The sequence below is a fragment of the Lepidochelys olivacea genome (genome assembly GCF_965140295.1).
Source record: "Lepidochelys olivacea isolate rLepOli2 genome assembly, chromosome: 24".
Classification (NCBI taxonomy): Eukaryota; Metazoa; Chordata; order Testudines; family Cheloniidae; genus Lepidochelys; species Lepidochelys olivacea.
In genome coordinates, this window is record NC_140434.1 from 13,609,384 (window position 1) to 13,623,225 (window position 13,842).

General features: G+C 48.0%; 1 protein-coding gene across 1 annotated transcript in view; it reads left to right on the plus strand.

The window, feature by feature from the left end:
- LOC311512416 (IgGFc-binding protein-like) overlaps window positions 1-12,955 on the plus strand; it is a 133,643-nt gene extending 120,688 nt beyond the window's left edge. Inside the window, 7 exon segments of the mRNA XM_084613629.1 lie at window positions 1,279-1,843; window positions 2,658-3,253; window positions 3,429-3,999; window positions 4,192-4,391; window positions 6,234-6,608; window positions 8,642-8,928; window positions 12,597-12,955. Coding sequence (XP_084469755.1) covers window positions 1,279-1,843; window positions 2,658-3,253; window positions 3,429-3,999; window positions 4,192-4,391; window positions 6,234-6,608; window positions 8,642-8,928; window positions 12,597-12,606 — 2,604 coding nt within the window. The 3' untranslated portion in view covers window positions 12,607-12,955.
- Window positions 12,956-13,842: the final 887 nt, after the last annotated feature.

Sequence of the window (13,842 nt, forward strand, 5' to 3'; positions counted from 1 at the left end):
TTTGACACACTTCAAGTTCCGTAAATATTGACAAAAATTCTGTTCAACCTGAAACGAAACTTTTTGTTTTGTTTCCGGGCAACAAAAAGCCAAGGAAATGATGGGCTAGGTTCATGCAGTCGCCAGCGGTGATAATGACTCCCTTTAGCACTCACCTGGAATGTGGAAGACCTGGATTCCATTCCTCCTTCTGCCTGATGGGGAGAAGGAATTCGAATTTGCTGGAGAGTCCCCTAGCTACTGGACTATAGGATATTCTGGGGCAGGGCTATGCTTAAAATTTTGATCAATCTAAACTATATCTTTCAGGGGAGTGAAAAATCCACCCCCTCCCTCCCGAGCACTGTCGTTAAGCCAACCTAACCCTTGGTGTAGACACAGCTAGGCTGACAGAAGAATTCTTCCATCAATGTAGCTACCGCTGCCGAGGGAGGTGGATTACCTACCTCCAATGGAAAAAACCCTTCCATCAACGTAGGACGTGTTTCGACCTTGACACAACAACAGCACATAGCATCCGTAGTGTAGATATGCCCTCAGTCGCTCCTCTTGAAGCTATTCCACTTTGTATGAAATACTTGACTAGTCCCTGGCCCAGAGAGCAAGAATAAGAATGATTCTATTCCCGGCTGTTAAGCACTCAGCTGGGGCAGGGGGAGACCCACATTCAAATTCCTGCTCCATTGACTAGTTAGTTATACAAAGTAGAACAGCTTCAGCAGGAGAGACTGAGAATACCTTTTATCCTAGAGTGGCCTAGTAGGTGCTAAATGTGAGACCAAAATTCAATCCTGCTCTGTATCAGGCAGTTGGGGAATTGAACCCTGGTCTACCACATCCTGGGTGAGTGCCCTAAAGACTGGGCTAACGGTTATAAAGGAAACTGCTCGTGCACATACAGTGCCTTGTGCATCCAGCCTGAAATTGTTTTTCCAACAAAGCTATCCCTCCAATTTTTATCAAATATGGAAATAATTTCTGGTCAACGAAAGCTGCATTTATGAGCAAGTACATTATTTGTGTGAGATTTTTCACCCAGCTCTAGTCTTTAATGCTTCAACTGCATCGCACTCCTTGGATAGAAGGACCTTTAGAAAAGGAAAGGGCAATAGTAAGGGGCAACGGGATGACATATTAATGCAATGGGTTACCCTCCACCCAATTCAGAAATAGAAATTCTGGAGCCAGACCATCCATGGCAGCTCCGTGGAAATGGAATTATTTCATGTTGAGTGCACTGCGTGAAATCCTTGACAATCTCTACTGTATGTTTTCCAGGTCAATGGTGTCTTTGTGGACCTGCCCTTTTCCCACCAGCACAAGTTCAAGGCCTACATCAGTGGAGTCCACGGCTTTATCCAGACTGATTTCGACCTGAGAGTGAGCTTTGACTGGTACAGCTACGCCAGGGTCATTCTACCCAATACGTACGCCAACACCGTCTGCGGCCTCTGTGGCAATGCCAATCAGGACCCCAGCGATGATCTGACCATGAAGGATGGAACTCAGACATCTGATGAGATTCAGTTTGCAGAGAGCTGGAAGGTGGGGGAGGTCCCAGGGTGCTCGTCTAGCTGCACCGGGGACTGCTCAGTCTGCAGTGAGGCTCAGAAACAACCCTACAAGGGAGACCAGTACTGCGGGGTCCTCACCCGACAGAACGGGCCATTCAGGCAGTGCCACGGGGCCATCGACCCAGCTCCCTTCTTCGACGATTGTCTCTATGACACGTGCCAGTACAAGGGTCACCAGGACACTCTGTGCAGCGCCATCAGCGCCTATGTCACATCCTGCCAGGCCAGGGGCATCCGGATAGGGCAGTGGAGATCGGCCTCATTCTGCCGTGAGTGTTGCCTGCGGGACTCTGCTTTAGGGACTGGCGACTGCCCATGTGCACCAACGCCCTCTGCAGGGTGGGGTCAGAATTGTTCACCCACCCAGTTCTGAGTTTTAATTTACAGTGCGACATCTTTGTTACAGATTCTAGACCTAGACATTTCCACCATGCAATTAAAATTGCAGTCCCTGAAATATTTTTTTCATTCTGTGTCATGTTACTGTGTGGGTGTGGATTTTCCACAACCCTGAGCGATGTACTTACACTGACATAAGTCTGTAGTGTAGACCAAGCTGTACACTTTGCCTTTCCAGAGTAAATTGAATTAATACTTTGGCATTTAGAGAAGTAGAAACATTTTATAACATTCATTAAGTCTTGTAATCACTTCGAGGTAGGTAAGTATTGTTATCCCCATTTGATTGGTTGGGAAAATTAGGAAAAGAGCTGTCAAATTATTTGGCCAAAGGTGTCCTCCTTAAATAAGTAGCAGAGCTAGGAAAAGAACCCAGGAGTTCTGAGCCCCCCTGCTTGCAACATAATGCAGGAATGCCGACTCCCGCTATTCTAGTCAAGAGGTGACCCTTCATCCCACAGATGGGAACAGAACCCAAGAGTCCTGATGGCCACTCCCCTAATTTAATCGCTAGACTATACTTTTCCCAGAGATGAAGCTAGGACCAGGAGTCCTGATTCCCAGTCCCCTGCTTTAACCATATCCGAACGGATGTGAAAAGAACATTGACCAAGATGATCTGTTAGTTCAACCACATTTCTCCTCACACACAAATTCAAATTCTCTCTGATCTTTTTTCTTCAGGACCCACCTGCCCCCTTAACTCTCACTATGAACTCTGTGGAATCAGCTGCCCTTCCAACTGCAACGACCTGTGGGCTCTAGATCAGTGTGAGAAGCCCTGTGCTGAAGGGTGTTTCTGTGACGCTGGATTCACCCTGAGTGGTGAGAAGTGTATCCCCATCGCACAGTGCGGCTGTGTGCACAAGGCCGTGTATTACAGGAAGGGAGAGGAGTTCTACCCCAGCGCCTCCTGTCAGGAGCGCTGCTTATGCAAAGACAATGGGGTCGTTGAGTGCCAGGAGGCCTCCTGTGGAGCCAATGAGGAGTGCCGGGTGGAGAACGGAGTCCTGGGCTGCCACGCCACGGGATATGGAACATGCGTCGCATCTGGTGGACCTCACTACATCTCCTTTGACGGACGGGCCTTTGACTTCCAGGGCTCCTGCACTTACACCTTGGCCAAGGTTTGCAGCAGAGACTCTGGACTGGGGAACTTCTCTGTGGTGGTGGAGAATGAGAGCCCTGGTGGTGGCCACATGGCTGTGACGAGGACAGTGGTGGTGTCGCTGCATGGTTACACCATCGCCATGGAGAGGGGGAGGAAGTGGAAGATTGCGGTAAGTCCCTGTTTGCGATTAGTCTTACATAGCACTAACGGTGTGTGTGTGTGTGTGTGTGTGTGTGTGTGTGTGTGTGTGTGTGTGTGTGTGTGTGTGTGTGTGTGTAAAAAACACACCAGGACACTGCTGAGTCTCCATCAGTGACGGGTGAATTTCTCTCTCATTGGCACAGGTGGGTGGTGAGCTCTTCACCCTCCCACTGGCTACGGACGATGGAAAGCTTTGGATCAATCAAGAGGGGAACAGCATCATTGTCCAATCAGCCTCTGGCCTCAAAATCTTTTATGACACTGCCTCCTACCTCCTAGTGTCCGTCCCCAGCACCTATAAGGGACATGTGTGCGGCTTGTGTGGCAACTTTAACGATGACAAGAACGATGATCTCCTGCTGCCCGGTGTGAAGAGTACCCAGAATGTGGATGAGTTTGTCACCTCCTGGAAGGTGCCTGTTGATGCTGCCACATGCTCCAATGGCTGTGGTGAGAAGTGCCCTGTCTGTGATGCAGCCCAGACAGCGCTGTACCAGACTGAGAGCTCCTGTGGGCTGATCACAGCCACCTCGGGTCCCTTCAGACACTGTCACTCAATAATCAGTCCTGTTGAGTACTTCAGCCACTGTCTCTATGACTTGTGTGCCACCAACGGAAGGGGAGAGACCCTCTGCCAGAGCCTGCAGGCCTATGTGGCTGCATGCCAAGCAGCTGGGGCCAAGATGGAGACCTGGAGAACGGCCTCCTTCTGCCGTAAGTCTACAGGACAATCTACAATCTGTACTTCATTAACCCATAGCTGCTGTAGTTTTTGTGCTATCCAACCTCCACAATACCCCTCAGACTTCTAGGCTAAGTAGGAGCCTCTGTTTATTTAGGTGGGAGACCTCAGCTTATCTTGGCTTTCTGTCTGTGATGGTCCTAATTTTTCTTCTGTCCCTCCAGCCCTCGCCTGCCCGGCAAACAGCCACTATGAGTTGTGTACCAGATCCTGCGATTTCACCTGTGCCAGCTTGTTTGCCCCTGCCCAATGCACTGGGAAGTGCTTTGAAGGCTGCTGGTGTGATCCAGAATATGTGTCTGACGGGGAGGCATGTGTCTCCATGGACAGGTGTGGGTGTGTGCACAACGGACGCTACATCAAGGTGGGTGCTGGGTTATTGGTCCATCTGTTCTCCCCGATTCTGCCATTCTCCTCTGGCAATGGGATTCCCAATGCGGGTTAGAGTGACTGTAGAGTGGCATGTTCTGTATCCTACTATGTGGCTATACCTAAAACCTAGAGTCAAATCCTGCCCTCAGAGTCAACCATGCAGCTTCCGCAGTCAATGGCAGCTGTGCATACAAAACGTGGGGCCCATCATTTCTATTACAGGGATCATAGAAACATAGATGATCAGGGTTGGAAGAGACCTCAGGAGGTCATCTAGTCCAACCCCCTGCTCAAAGCAGGACCAACCCCAGCTAAATCATCCCAGTCAGGGCTTTGTCAAGCCTGACCTTAAAAACTTCTAAGGAAGGAGATTCCACCACCTCCGTAGGTAACCCATTCCAGGGCTTCACCACCCTCCTAGTGAAATAGTTTTTCCTAATATCCAACCTAAACCTCCCCCACTGCAATTTGAGACCATTGCTCCTTATTTTGTCATCTGCCACCACTGAGAACAGGGATGGTCTTCTATATTCCAGAACAGGCCTTTGGAATAACCAAAGCAAAGGCTGCTCCCAGAAGATCCTTCCCAGTTTTACACTGAGCTCAGAGCATCTCATGGGGGTGTCAGGTCTTTGGGAGTTTCATTGGTTCTGTGTAATTGCCCATGCAGGGCAGACTTGATCAACGATGCTCACAGGTTATGGACCTCACGAAGCAGCCTCGGTGGCTCGATCTAAGGAACTGACCAGTACCTGGGATGTAATGTGACTCCCAGAAAGTTCTGAGCATGGGCTCAAATCAGACAGGTATCCAGATAGCCAGGTATTGAGATAAAGCTTGTTTGCAGGAAATTGTAAAACAGATCTGGAAGGAAATACCATGAGGGAATGAAACTGTCCAGCATGTTGGAGACTGAGCAAGTGTAAAGTAGGGAAGTGTCTAGGGAATGGGAAACAGGCCTTTCCCCTCCAGGGGGTCTAACTCTGTTCCAGACTCAGGCTAGGGGGACTGGCTGGCTTAGGGGGACAGGGGATAGGACACAGGGCCTCGCTCTTCTAGGGGTGCCAGCTCTGAGCCAGCCCCAGGTCAGAGGGACTGCCTGGCTTAGTGGGTTGGGGAAATGGGACACAGGGCCTTTCTCCTCTAGGGGCCTCTGACTCTGATCCAGCCCAGGGTGGGGGGATTGGTTGGCTTAGGTGGCTGGGCAATGCGAGATGGGGCCTTTCCCCTCCAGGGGACCAGCTCCGATCCAGCCTTAGTTCAGGGGGGCAGCGAGTGGAATATGAGGCTCTTCCCCTCCAGTCTGGCTCCTGGAAAACAAGAGCATTGACTGTGTGTAAAGAAGAGTGTTGGTGGGACTTGGCCTAATTTCTGGTTGGCAAATCTGCCTTTCACATGAAAATCAACACTGAAGCCGCCCCCCTTGTTGTCAGACCTTGGGCAGTGGATGTTGGTAGGTGTTGGGTCTTGATGTTATTAGACCTCAGTGTGGAGACCGGTCAATCATAGAATCATAGAATCATAGAATATCAGGGTTGGAAGGGACCCCAGAAGGTCATCTAGTCCAACCCCCTGCTCAAAGCAGGACCAATTCCCAGTTAAATCCCGCACCTTGCTTTTTTTCTCTCTGCTGTATCCACCTGCTCTTTCTCTCCGTCATCAGCCTTGCTAAGCTATTGCTTCTGAAAGGTCCTTGACACCTTCTCTCTATTGATCCTCTCACGGCAGGGCTTTCCCATAGCTCTATATATTGCTGCTCCCAGTCCCTCCTGCCGAGGTGTGAGTCCCTTTGCATTCACTTAACAAAGTTCTTTGTCTGGGTATTTCCCTGCAGGCCAGGGAGAGCTTTGTCTCCAGCAACTGCTCTGAGAAATGCACCTGCCACGCTTCAGGCGAGGTCATCTGTGAGGAAACAAACTGTACCGAAGAGGAGAAATGCATGCTCAGGAATGGGGTGCACAGCTGCGTGGAGCAGATGGGCCGGTGCACGCTGGCCCCAGGAATATGGTTCACCTCCTTTGATGGTGTCACGAGGGAAGTCCTCCTTGATGGGGTCTACGAAGTGACTTCCCTCTGCGAAGGGGTAAACCTCCCCTGGTTCCGGATGGTGGTCAGTGTGTTCAGAGAAGGTGGCTTGGCCGTTCCTGAAGGCATCTCCGTTTTCTTTGACGAGGGTCTTATCCATGTCAATAAGAAAAAGGAGATTTGGGTAAGAGGAGGTGGGTTAGCACACCCTAAACCAAGGGTGAGGGGCAAAAATCTGGGGGAGGGGGTGAGTCAATATTAAGATCCCTGCTTTATTGAAGGGAAGTGATCTGCCCAAAGTCATATGGTGAGTTAGTGACTGAGTTGGGAATAGAGTGCAGGACTCCTCTGAGGACGCTGCTCTAATCACTAGACCCAGGGATAGAACCCAGGAGTCCTGGCTCCCATCTCACTCCTGCTCTAATCCTACTAGACTCCACTCCCCTCCCAGGGGTGGGACTAGAACCCATGAGTTCTGAATCTTAGCCCACTCATCTAACCAGTGAATTAAGCACCACATGGAGCTGGGAATCCCTAACCTCCTCCTCTAATGGTGAGCCTACACTGCTACCAATAGCAAGGCTGTTCCTGACATGCCAGCAGTCTCACCTGCAGTAGTTGTAGGAAGCTGTGGTGAGCAAAAGACCTTCACCAGGGTATTTAACCACGCAACCACTGGGAAGAATGTTGACAGAGGAGACCACTCACCTTCGTAAAATGTGTGAGATCTGTGGATCAGGACGATGGTGATTTGAGTAGATCTAGTCCTGATCCCAGCCAGAAACAAGGATGAAAAATGCATATCTGTGCTATGGGCAGGATTTTTGACAAATTGTTTTTTGGACAAAAAATGCCTGTTCGTTGAACCCAAAACTTTTTGTGATACAGGCTTGGGTTTGACGAAGCTCCCAAGTGGAACAAGACTCTGAAAAAGGAGTTCCAAAATGCTCAAAATGAAACATTTCCATATTTTCAAAATGAAAAATTCTGGTTTTCCATTTCAGAATAACTTTGAGTTTCAGATTTTAAATGAATTAGTCTAAAAATGAAGTTAAAAGGAAAAAGGTCACAATAGAAATGACCCAACTGTACTGAAACCAAACATTTCAATTGACCCAAAACAAACAAACAAAAATTCAGATTTTTGGTTTGCGAAAATTTGAAGACTTTCCATACTGATTCAGGATGAGAAAAAATTTCAAACTCTCAAAAACTTGTGGCAATACTGGAAAACCATTCCACCCCCATCCAGCTCTAATCCGTGTATTTACAGACCTTAAAACAAATGGATTTCTATTAAAGTACGGGGGTGGGAAATTAGGACTCAGGACACCCAAGTGTGGCAGCACAATGGGCCACAACTGTGATCAGGGCCCCATTATGCCAGGCCTTGCACAGACACACAGTGAGAAACAGTCCCTGCCCCAGCTGAGATCAGGGCCCCATTGTTCTGGGCGCTGCCCAGACACACAGCGAGAGACAGTCCCTGCCCCCCTGAGATCAGGGTCTCTATCACACAGAGTATACAACTAAATAGACACAAAGGGAGATAGAAGATACATGGACCAACGTCACACAGGAAGTCAGTAGCAGAGCCATGGACAGAACCCAGGTTTCCTGAGTACCAGTCGAATACTTGTTCTGGGCTGGATCTCCCTGCCTCAGTTGACTGGTGACCCCCATTTATTGCCCTTGACAGTCAATATGATTAGATCTGACCCACATTTCTTTTGGCTGAAAATGAAGCATTAGGCTGTAAGCTCGTTGGGGCAAAGACTGTGCTTTTGGTCTGTGTTTGTACAGCACTTGGCACAAAGAGGTCCCGAACCACCCCGGGGATTCCTGGGTGCTGTTGCAATCGAAATAATGCCACTAATTACGGAAACGTGAGCTAACGAAGACCATGTTAGCGTCAGAAAAAAAGGAGAACTGACTCCCTTAGTCACACCATGCAATGAGGAGAAGAAGAACTGGAAAGTGATAGGCTCATCTCCCAGAGTGGAGGGGCAGATCCTGCTCTCAGTTACGTCAGTCTCAATCCAGAGTTACACCCCTGACTGCAATGGATTTACTCAGGTTTTACACTTGTTTGAGAGCAAGATCTGACCTAGCGACTCCAGACCCCATTGCCTTGTACTGGGGTCCATAGACTAGCTCTGTCTCACTCCCTCCCATGCTGCCCAGCTTTTCTCTGACCTCCTTGTCTGTGCCTTCCAGGTGAGAGGGCACCAAAGGCGGCTCCCAGTGAAGGTATCCGAAACCTTGTCTGTAAGTGAGTCTCAGGGCACCATCATGATTGTCCAGGGCTCTAGAATAAAGATTCTGTTCAGCCTGAGTGGGGAGGTTACGGTGACAGTCAGCAAGAGCCTGGCTAACAATCTGTGTGCACCTTGCGGGAACTTCAACGGCGACATCTCCGATGAGCTGCGGCTGCCCAGCGGGCAGGTCGTGGGGAACATCATGGATGTGTTTGAAGCTTGGAGGGCGCGAGACCTCTCAAGAAGGTAAGGGGGTCTTCAAAGGGCTGCTCCTTCTAAGACAGCATGGCCATTCACTCTCCACAGGTGTGATCCTGTGGTTGGCCTGGTTCATAGATTCCATACGTTCCAAGGCCAAGAAGGGCCATTGCGACCTGCCTCAAAAGAATTCCTGTTAGAGCAGATCTGTTAGAAAGGCATCAGGCTTGATTACAGAATGCTGAGTGCTGGAGGATCCACCACTGGTTTTTGGATTTTTGGTTGTCTGATGAAAAAAAATCAAAAAAGTTCAAGGAAAGCTGATACTCTCCTTGAAAATGGTCATTTAAAGTGAAAGCCTGGTTGGTTGTCTGTTGGCACGACAGCTTTGATGGCAATATTTCAACCAACCCTACAAAATTGCAGTTCCTTCTGTTGGCCCTGTAGATCCAGTGCGGCAGTGGAAGAGTGAGATGGTCCTGTTCTTGTTCCAACCACTTATGCCTGTGCAACCCCCCTGTACCCAATAGGGTTGAACAGGTTCCCTGAAGATGAAGCCAGCCTTGATGAACCTGTACTGCTGGTGTAACCCACACACTTCCTCGGTGTGGTGTTCTGTTCCATCTAGTGGCACCAAGACCACTTAGGGAGAGATTAATGAGCCTGCTCTACAGCCTTAGCTGAGGGCCATATGGCTTTTAGTTCATGCAGTAGAAGCTCATGCACTAAGCTCCAGAGATCCTAGGTTCAATACTGCCCACTGATGACAGGGGTCTGTCGGTGTTACGCTGGCATTGGTGCCCAAGAAGGAAAGTCCCCAGCTTGACTCTCAGGGTATGTCTACACTGCAGTCAGGCGTGATTGCAGCTCGTTTACGCATACCTGAGCTGTCTTGGATCGACCTAGCTTGCTAAAAAGAGCAGTGACTGTAAAAGTCGCCTGGACTACCTGCTCGAGCACCTGTCTAGGGTCAGAGACAGGCTAATGGTCAGGCAGCTAGCCGGTGCCACTACCCCGATCAAAGCTAGCTCAGATAGCCCTAGCCATGCTGGAGTCACCTCTCCCGATTGCAGTGTAGATGTACCCTTGGATCCCAGAAGGAACTTTCAGGGCTGGCAGCTAGGAACCCCCCACCCAGCACCTGTGATACGGAAACCACTGGCCATGGCTACCTGAAGTACCACTTTTGTTGGAGTAAAGACAATGGCTCTGCTTCTGTTCTGTGCCACCTTTGCTCTGCTTCTGCTTCAGCCCCTGGCATATATTAGAGAAGCCATGGGCTGCTTTAGTTTATAATAAGGCTGCTTCACAGCCTAGATCGGCCCAGAATTGCTGCAGGTCAGCAGACTGTGAAGACTACCCCTCTTGCTCCATGACCCATCCTCTGGGGCTTATGAGGTGGACAGCACAGGTCTGCCTCTGCCAGCACAGGTCTGCCCCTGCCAGCCCTGCACTGCTCCTTCCCTGGGGCGATTCTTCTTGTGTAACTTTTATGGCCCCAGAGTGAGGTGCGGGGCTGGGGCAGACGCTCTCAGTCATTGTAAGGACTCTGGGGTTCTTAATGACCCCACTGTCAGTGGAGTGTGACGGGTTGGATCACAGAAAACCCCTTGGGAACTGCCAACTGATGTGCTGAGACTACTTCTAACTCATTTTCCCTGCCAGCTTGGAACTTCCAGAACCTTGCCAGATTGAGCCAGACACGCTAGCCTGTTACAAACCCAGACCCAGGTCCGAACCATGTCCCCCAACAGCTGCAGGCTTAACTGAAAATAGGTTAAGAAGTGTTCCTGTCTCTAACACTCAGATGCTCAGCTTCCAATGGGGTCCAAACCCCAAATAAATCTGTTTTACGGCTTGTTCGCCCTCTATAACACTGATAGACAGATATACATCGCTGTTTGTCGCCCCCCCTCCAGGTATTAATACATACTCTGGGTTAATTAATAAGTAAAAAGTGATTTTATTGACTACAAAAGTAGGATTTAAGTGGTTCCAAGTAATAACAGACAGACTAAAGTAAATTACCAAACAAAATAAAATAAAACATGGAAGTTGTCAAGGTTCCTTCCCTACTCTGAACTCTAGGGTAGAGATGTGGGGACCTGCATGAAAACCTCCTAAGCTTACTTTTACCATCTTAGGTTAAAACTTCCCCAAGGTACAAATTATTTTACCCTTTGCCCTTGGATTTCCACTGACACCACCAAACTTTATCTGGGTTCCTGAAAAAATGGAGTTTGGACACGTCTTTCCCCCCAAAATCCTCCCACCCCTTGCACCCCACTTCCTGGGGAAGGTTTGGTAAAAATCCTCACCAATTTGCATAGGTGACCACAGACCCAAACCCTTGAATCTTAGAACAATGAAAAAGCATTCAGTTTCCTTACAAGAAGACTTTTAATAGAAGTAAAAAAGAATCACCTCTGTAAAATCAGGATGGTGAATACCTTACAGGGTAATTAGATTCAAAACATAGAGAATCCCTCTAGGCAAAACCTTAAGTTACAAAAAAGACACACAGACAGGAATATTCATTCTATTCAGCACAGCTATTTTCTCAGCCATTTAAAGAAATCATAATCTAACACATACCTAGCTAGATTACTTACTAAATTCTAAGACTCCATTCCTGTTCTGTCTCCGGCAAAAGCATCACACAGACAGATACAGATCCTTTGTTTTTCTCCCTCCTCCCAGCTTTTGAAAGTATCTTGTCTCCTCATTGGTCATTTTGGTCAGGTGCCAGTGAGGTTACCTTTAGCTTCTTAACCCTTTACAGGTGAGAGGATTTTTCCTCTGGCCAGGAGAGATTTTAAAGGGGGTTACCCTTCCCTTTATATTTATGACAGAAGTCTAAACCTAATACAGTAAGAAAGTGATTACAGATGAAATCTCACCCTCAGAGATGCTCCAGTAAGCTACATTTACAGACTAGGCTCCTTCTAGTCTGGGTCCAGCAATCACTCACACCACCATGGTTACTGTCCTTTGTTCCAGTTTCTTTCAGGTATCCTTTGAGGGTGGAGAGGCTCTCTCTTGAGCCAGCTGAAGACAAAATGGAAGGGTTTCCAAGGGCTTAAATAGACTTCCTCTTGTGGGTGGAGACCCCCTCCTCTCTCCTATGCAGAATCCAGCTCCAAGATGGAGTTTTGGAGTCACATGGGCAAGTCACATGTCCATGCATGACACAGTTTTTATAGGAAGCGGCCATTGCCCACATGCTATCTTGAATTTCTCCAGGAAGACTTCTTCTGTGGATTGGAGTCTTCCAAGATCCATTGTCACTTAAGTGTTTTTTGAGTGGGCACTTAATTTGCACATTCCTTTCTCAGGAAGCTGACCAAATGCTTTACTAAGGCTACTTAAACTCAAACAAGTACATAGCCAATATTCATAACTTCGAATACAAAAATGATACGTGCATACAAATAGGATGAATATATTCAGTAGATTATAACCTTTGCAGAGATATGTTACATGGCATATGTAGCATAAAACATATTTCAGTTATGTCATATTTACATTCATAAGCATATTTCCATGAAGCATTATGGGGTGCAAAGTCACATGGAGTTCGCTGGATTTCATTCCAGTTTGCTGGAGGGAGCCTCATAAAATATTTTGAGGTGGTTGGATGAAAAGTAGTGTCAATCTCGATCTGCTCTGTGACCCAGCAGGAGGGACTAATTTTTGTCTTTCTCTTTCTCTCCTAGCGATGTTTAAAAGCCACCTGAGCTGCAATGGACCCCCGCCCCCTTTCCCTTCCCTGCATTGGACTGGGCTGGTTACTCAGTAACAGGTCATAGCTTAGCATACAAACGTGTGTTCCTTCACGTAAGGCGCTCCCTGCAGCATGGATGAGTTCAGTGGCGCTGGGTGCGTGATGGAAAATCTCATCTGGACTTGTCAATAGAGAAGTTTGCAAAGGAGTGTCTGAAGCAGCAGGCTCTGGCACGCCTCGGGAGATGCTTTTGCATTCCACTTGGATCTGACTGCTAAGGTCCCTTCACAACACCCTTTAAGGCCTCTTTATGCTGCCAAAGTGGAATAAAGGAGCCTCAGCATAATGCGACTTAGGCTATTTGTCTCTCTTCTCAGCACTAGAGTGGTATAAAGAGGGCTGGGTAATTGGGAATTCAGGCCTAGGCCTAGTGCTGATACACTGCAGGGACTATGGGCAAAGGTGCCTAATCACAATCTCCCTCTATGTCAGCACTGTGTGATAGGCGATGCCTTTCCTAATCTGCTCTTCCCCTGAGATCCACATGTGGGTCATGCCCACAAATCATCTCCATCACCTCTGGCTTTCCTTACCAGGGAATTAACAGCACCGTCACAGAAAGGTCAGCTCACGCCTTCTGATCGCTGACCAGGAGGCCAACTGAGTGCTCCATTATACTGCCATAATTCTAGGGTCACTCCTGATTTACACAGTGGTGAGGAGGAGAAGAATCAGACCCATTTTCCAGACTAAACAAACCCAATTTTTTCCAATCTTCCCTCATAGGTCTTGTTTTCTAGACCTTTAATCATTTTTGTTGCTCTTCTCTGGACTTTCTCCAATTTGTCCTCATCTTTCCTGAAATGTGGCACCCAGAAGTGAACACAATACTTCAGTTGAGGCCTAATCAACGTGGAGTAGTGCGGAAGAATTACATCTCGTGCCTTGCTTATAACATTCCTTTTAATACATCCTGGAATGATTTCTTTTTTTGCAACAGTGTTACATTGTTAACACATATTTAGCTTGTGGTCCACTAATACCCCCAGATTCCTTTTCACAGTACTCCTTCCTAGGCAGTCATTTCCCATTTTGTATGTGTGCAACTGATTGTTCCTTCCCAAGTGGAGTACTTTGCATTTGTCCTTATTAATGTTCATCATCATTCAGACCATTTCTCCAGTTTGTCCAGATCATTTTAATTTTAATCTTATCCTTCAAAGAACTTTCAACCCCTC